This window comes from Culex pipiens, chromosome 3, assembly GCF_016801865.2.
Source record: "Culex pipiens pallens isolate TS chromosome 3, TS_CPP_V2, whole genome shotgun sequence".
In the NCBI taxonomy this organism is placed as follows: Eukaryota; Metazoa; Arthropoda; class Insecta; order Diptera; family Culicidae; genus Culex; species Culex pipiens.
The window spans coordinates 48546054-48552858 of record NC_068939.1 but is presented as its reverse complement, the minus strand read 5'-3'; the positions used below and the strand labels follow the sequence as shown (position 1 = coordinate 48552858).

The window sequence follows — 6805 nt, the reverse complement described above, 5'->3', positions numbered from 1 at the left end:
GTCAAATCAATCCGAATCCTGAAACGGAATCTAATTAGAATCGTATACAAATTCCGTTTCAAACGCAACAACCGGTTCGAACACGGAACCGGTTGTTGCGTTTGAAACGGAATTTGTATACGATTCTAATTAGATTCCGTTTCAGAATTCGGATTGATTTGACTGGGGAATAATTGACAGCTATACACGTTCACGGAAGATAACTTCAAATATGGGTTAATTATATCATTGTAGAGTTATCTAAGCCCGAGCTCACGCACACCAGCACCCCATTTGTTTTGCTGGCGGGTACAAAATTTAACCTCAATCTTTATCGTGTACACGCAATACATGCGCACGTAGATAACTCTATTATTTCTGGAGTTTTTTTTTTCGAAAAGGTCCAATAAACCAAATTTCCAGTTTTTGCATTTTGGGTGTTTTTGAAACCGCTCTGGGTCAGGGGTATAAGGCTTTCTAGGCCCAGTGAAAAAAATATAATTTAACTCAAAAATTACGAACTCCTCGTCACAGTGTCCTGATGCAAACATTGATCGAGCTGTAGCTGTCACAGCCCTGTGAAGTATGTTGGAGACTAATATCGGGCAGTCAGTCAAAAAAACCAGCTAGAAGTCGCCTGACAAAAAATTTTTGCTGGAAAGAGATAGGAAACCTGATGCAAACAAACGTCCAGCCGAGGTCTTGCAGGTCTTGAACCTGCCGATGTATTCGGAGAAAATGCCCCACAGCTCAGCCGAACTGTAGAGCACTTCCCCGGCTTCTTTCTCCATGGCTCCACCGTCTCGGGAGCCACCTTGGCTGCTTCCTGCGGGTCGAGGGCGATCCTTCGTTTCTCCATCTTGAACTGCGCCCGGCAGCGGAGGGAGATCCTCCGGCGTAAACGCCGGAACAGCTGGACTCTGCTTCTCCGCCTTCTTTGCCGGCGGTTTTGGTTTCGACGCCTGTTGGCGCCTCCAGAAGAAGTCCGCACGCTTGGGGCAGCTGCGGTCCGTGGCTTCGTGGGCTCCAGAGCAGCTGGCACACCGCTTCGGCTCGGCTTCTTGGACTTTGCACTCGTCCGTCTTGTGGGGACCCCCACAGTTGTTGCACCTCCCCTTGAGGTGGCAGTTTCTGGTCCCATGGCCCAGCTGCAAGCAGTTCCTGCACTGGGTCACGTTCGGCCGCTTGTTTCGGTAGGCCTCCCACCGAATGATAGTGCTTGCCACAACTTTCACTGCAGAGAGCTTTTTCAGATTGGTGTATCCCTTGGGGAAGCCCACAATGGACGGAGTTGCGTCCACGGTGAACTTTTCCTTCTGCTTGATGACATGCACCTCCAGCGCGTCCAGCTTGAGATCCCTCTTCAGCAGGTACTTGACCTCGTCCGGTTTCAGTTCATCACCCTAGTAACACTTTAAAACTTACAGGTTTTATCAGGGTTCTGGAAACCCTCAAACGACCTAAATAAGCTTTTATGGCCTACTTAAAACCTAAAATGTTACTAGGGTAGGTAAACCACGAAGAACTACCCGATGATTTCGTTCGCTCCACCGTTCGTGGGTGTAGAATTCCACTTTCTTCTTCTTGAGGAGCTCTTGCAACTTGTCAAAATCTTTGACAGAGAAGCAGGTCACCTTGGTTCCAAATCGGGTTAGTTTGTAAATCGGGTTAGTTTGTAAATCGGGTTGAAACCAAATTTACAACTTTCCACTATTGCCACGAGCTTGTAAAAATCCGTGGTGCTCTTCACCACCAAAGGTGGTTGCTTTTGTTTACCTGCCGACTGGCCGGGTGGTGAAACCACCGGGGCGTCTCCTCCTCCTGCTGGGCTGGCATTGTTGTTGTTTTCGTTTTCCGATAGCGGGTTGAACTTGTTGTTATTGAGCACATTCTGCTCCACTTTTCCTTCTCCGACGACAGCTCCGGTGATCTCAGGGGTCTTCTTCCGCTTCCGATTTCCGGGGATGAGTCGGAAATCATCCGTCTCGGAAGTCTCTTCCACCTCCATCCGTCAAACAACTCGAGGCACGCAACGATGCCTTTAGCGCGCACGCCACACACGTCTACTCTCTCGAAGCTGTCGGAGCCAAGTCATTTTGAATGTCTTTTGCAAGCAGAACATAACCAATTTTTTTCGCATCCTCAGCAAACGTCAAATCAATACAAATTGCTGCCGGATATTTTTCCGGATCTCTCCCGCAAAAGATCCGGCAGCACTTTTGTATGGTTTGACGTTTGCGGAGGGTACCAAAAAAAAGGTAAACAAATCACTTCGTGCATCAGCCAATGTTTTTTTTTAAATTTAATTTTCTGTTTTTTTTTTTGGGTGTTTTTTAATACCTCTAACTCAAGACGTTTTCAAAAACACTCAAAAAAATGGTTTATTGGACCTTTTCAAAATAAAACTCCAGATATGCAAATTTCTCACTGATACCGCAATGGGCTTGCCGTCGGCTGGGTATGCCTTCACTGAAAGAAAGGCGCATAGTAATGTCACATGTTTTGCACATGAATCCACCCCATACAACTTAGCATGTGATTGTCATGTCATGTCATCTTCGCTTGACAGGTTAAATTCAAGTGCAAAACACGTAAACTTAACGTGACGACTCACTTGAATTTGCAATGATATTCTAGTGAATATAATATGAAATTCCATTGATTTTCGAGTGATTTTATATCGGGTTCAATAAAAAAATATATTTAAGAATTTTTATTTAATATTTTATTTTGTTTTTTGCCAAATTTTTACATTATTTATTTTTCACTTTCACCACACGCACGAGGGGGACGTCACTTCCGCGCTAACCGAGCGATAAAGCTTCCTTTTCAAACCTTTGCAGCGTTCACTTTCTCCTTTCCGCTTTAACTTGCTTTAACGCGCGTTAACCGCGATAACTTGCTTTTTGGCTTACCTTTTCTTGCGTTCTCGCATCACACTGCTTGTCTCGTTGAAGCAAAACCGGCGCCGGTCATCCCATCGGAGTTTAGTTTTCCGACCTTTGACCAAAAAAAATCGTGACCTGCTTTGTTTTTGTTTTCTTTCTGCGGAAACTGCTTGAAAACTTATCAAAACAAATACCGAGTTGCCAAACTTGATCGAAAAACTGCTCGAGCTATGACAGCAGGGATGCAAGATCGTTTTCGCTTTGTTCAAAAGTCGAGCAGACGCTGACCGCTTTAACTCGCTTTAACGCGCGTTAACTTGCGATAACTTGCTTTTAGGTGGCGTTATGTGAAAACTCGGCACGATGAGTAGCGTTGATGCTTTTCGAGCTCGTTTTTGTGCGTTTTAGTGTGTTATCGCAGAGTGACGTCCCCCTCGCACACGCATCATTTTATTTTTTACACACTGCCAAGTATTTTTAGCGACGTTCATCTTCCCAGAAATAATCACACCTCCCGGCCGAATCCGCTGGGAACAGACAGTTACGGATTGTCAGAGAACATCACGGGTAGGAACTTCAGCATCGACGAAAACTGACCAGCTCCCAGAAAGCTTTTTTCAGAGCTTGATCTTGATTATCTGAAAAGTGTTGGAAAAATTTGTTTAAATAATTCCATCATTATACTAAATAGTTTGTAGTACCTACCGTTATTGTACAATAAGTTTTTTTTCACAAATGTTTTATAAATTTTCAATATTATTACAATAAACTTATTTTAAAAGGAAGAGTTCAAACAGCGAGCTTCTGAAATTCGCCATCTTATTTTGTTGACTCATCGTCCTTTTTCGACACGCAACTTTCATAATCAAAACATGTGATTCTAACGTGACTTTCACTTCAGAATCGAAGGACAAGTCGATTGGGGCAAATCAAAGTGAAATTAATTTGACCTTCGCGTGAACTGCATGCGAAAAAAGAGTGAAGGAATTTTGGTCGACGATCAGCTGATTCTAAATAATTTCCACATTCATTTGATGTGCAAAGCAAGTGAGGGTCAAAGGAAAAGCATGTGAATCTATTGTGTTGGTTTTTGGAGTGGCTCACGTGAAAAAGCATTTAATTTTGCTATGTTGGTTTTTTTCAGTGTTCGTATTTGCCCCCAGCAGTGGAGATGCCCTAAATCTAATGGATGTAAAAGTTGAATAGAGGTTTCTACGTGCGCATGTATTGCGTGTACGTACACAAAAAAGATTGAGGTTAAATTTTGTCCGGCCAGCAAAATCAGATGGTGCGCTAGTGTGCGTACGCGAAACGTCATAAAGCTCTATAGAGCTATCTAAGCCCGCTCTCACGCACACTAGCACACCATTTGTTTTGCTGGTCGGTACAAAATTTAACCTCACTTTTTTTCGTGTACGTACACGCAATACATGCGCACGTAGATAACTCTATAACAAAGTTTGTATTCAGTTTCATTTACTAGTTTCATAAAACAAGCTGAAACTTCCAGACCCGCCTAACAATGAATAGTGCCGCAGTGAAGAGTGGACCCGGCCCGGAAACGGTAGCCCATCTCCAGAGCACTTTTAGCCGGAACATGAAAAGTGGCGGCGAGTTGGATCTCGACGCTGACGCCCTAGAGCTGATAAAGTTCGTTGAAACTCACGGACAGCTAGACAAGACGCCGGAACTGGTCAAAAGCAACGCTCCAGCAGCCGAGCATCGCAGCGCCGGAAACCGTCTGTACCGGGAGAGGAAACTTAACCAGGCCTTGGTGCTGTACAACGAGAGCATCTGCCATGCGGAGGCGGGCTCGGACCAGCTGGCCATGGGCTACGCGAATCGGTAATGGATAAATGATTGTTCGGTCATGGTGGAGGTAACGTCTGGAACTTTGAAATTTTACAGATCGGCCGTTTATTTCGAGCAAGGCGAGTACGAGTTTGACCTGTACAACATCGATTTGGCCAAGAGGAACAACTACCCTGAACAACTGATGCCGAAACTGTTGGCCCGGGAACTCAATTGTCAGCAGCAAATTGCAGCAGGCCGCTCCAAGCCAACGGTGCCGCACCCACGGATGAACATCAACGTGGACATCAACCCGGAGATTCCCTTCTTGGCCAGTGGAATCGGCATGAACTATGAGGCCAAGTTTGGCAGAGGATTGATCGCGCAAAAGGACTTCAACCCGGGCGACATACTTTTGGACGAGAAGGTCGAACTGTGTGGATTGGAGTGTGATCTAATCTATCAAAGCTGCAGCCAATGCAGCGGCGAGTTCGGATACAGTTTGATCCCATGTCCCGGGTGTCCGCTAGCCATGTTCTGCAGTAAGGAGTGCCAGGAAATGAACTGGAAGCTGTACCACCGTTTTGAGTGTGGCGTGGCGTCGAAGCTTTGCTGCATTTCATTCACCTGGGGAATGATCATTCCGAGATTCTTCTTCTACGGGTTAACGCAATTTGGCGATGATCTGCAAGCGATGATGGACTACTGCGAACAAGAACACGCCACTGCACCCAATCCGTTGGAAAGAACTCTTAACCAGCTGGAAGTGTTCAAGTTTATACACAACGCCAAGCCGCACTTCAATCGCAAGTTCGACAGTTACTTAAAAGTGATTGTCGTCTTTTATTACGTAGTATTTCTGATGAATCCTCTCGTACGATCGATAATCCGCACAGAAAGCCACGAACGGTTCTTCCTGCGATCACTTTTGGCTTATTCTCGTCTGCTCGGCAGCCTGCTAGCGTCAACGGTTTTCTTCAAAGTTTACCCCCAGGGTTATACGGCAGGTACGGTTTCGCTCATCGGCAGCATCTGCAATCATTCGTGTGACCCTGCGGTGAACACGGTCATCCATTCCGGCCGAGTCAAGATGGTAGTTCTACGACCTATCCGCAAAGGGGAGCAAATATTCACAACCTACGGAACAAGCTGGTGGGAGCCCGGTGAGGATCGCCCCCTTGACTACAAGTGCCGCTGTGTCGTGTGCGATCGCGGCCCGGCAGGCCGAAAGTGGCACTCGCTGATGATGCGGCCGTTCCCCCTGAAGGAACTGAAGAACGTCCAACGGATGAGGTACGTTTTGGACAGCGAGGAGACCAACAATGCAGCAAAGCTGAATGCTCTTCAGCAGCTGATTAAACGGTACGCCCATTTGCATCCACAGAAGAATCTGGGAGATATCTTGCGCGTTTACGACAGTCTTCTGAATGATGCTGTTTTTGCTGAGAATGAAGCTTTGGCTCGTGCTAAATTGCATGCTGCATGTGCTGCTCCTCTTTAATTTACTCGTCCTGAATTTGATAAGTTTAAGCAATTTAATTGTTATCTATGAAATAAATCTACACTAAATTTGAACTCTTTAAAAATTGCTCGCCTGTAGGTCTGTTTTATGATTTAGAAAACAACACACCGCCAAGGAAGATCGCGAAGAGGAAGCTTCGACTCTTGTACATATTAGCGGTATACGCACTTCGGAAGGAACCGGTCAAGAAAAAAATCAAATGGGCAGCAGCGGCAGGGGACCATCCATAAACCACGTGGACACTTTAGTGGGGGGGGGGGGGGGGTAAGCGATTGTCCACGCTCCATACAAAAAAGATTTTTTTTTGTATGGGCAATTGTCCACGAAGGGGGGGGGGGGGGTTGAGATTCCCAAAAAAGTGTCCACGTGGTTTATGGATAGTCCCCAGCGCAAGCAAGTCAGAGAGGGTGAAGAAAAGCCCCAAGAAATCGCTCCCTCTCCTTTGTTCTGCTGTTCGTAAAGCTGTTTCTTGACCCCTTTCCTTCCGATCTCCATACTAGCCTATTACCAGAATAGAGTTATCTAAGCCCGAGCTCACGCACACTACTGTCGTGGCTGGAGTGGGATTTTTCTCAGATTTTCCGAATATTTGGAATTATTTTCGGAGACCTAGAAACGCGCGTTG

General features: G+C 45.9%; 1 protein-coding gene and 1 long non-coding RNA gene across 2 annotated transcripts; one reads left to right on the top strand and one right to left on the bottom strand.

Annotated features, from left to right (window-relative positions):
- Positions 1–3353: 3353 nt before the first annotated feature.
- On the bottom strand, positions 3354–4008 carry LOC120430779 (uncharacterized). Its single transcript, XR_005607729.1, has 2 exons — positions 3573–4008; positions 3354–3505 (listed from the first exon to the last, which is right to left on the bottom strand). It is a non-coding gene; the product is annotated as an uncharacterized LOC120430779 (long non-coding RNA).
- Positions 4009–4323: 315 nt separating this feature from the next.
- Positions 4324–6236, top strand: LOC120430778 (uncharacterized). The gene is made up of 2 exons (XM_039595892.2): positions 4324–4712; positions 4776–6236. The coding sequence occupies exons 1-2, from the start codon at positions 4390–4392 to the stop codon at positions 6157–6159; spliced, it is 1707 nt and encodes a 568-aa protein (XP_039451826.1). The 5' UTR covers positions 4324–4389; the 3' UTR covers positions 6160–6236.
- The last annotated feature ends 569 nt before the right edge of the window (positions 6237–6805 follow it).

Excerpts from the sequence above, each read along its gene's own strand:
- LOC120430778 (XM_039595892.2), top strand. The coding sequence starts at position 4,390 with ATGAATAGTGCCGCAGTGAAGAGTGGACCCGGCCCGGAAACGGTAGCC. Across the intron at positions 4,713-4,775 it reads GCCATGGGCTACGCGAATCG|ATCGGCCGTTTATTTCGAGC; the intron begins GTAATGGATAAA and ends GAAATTTTACAG.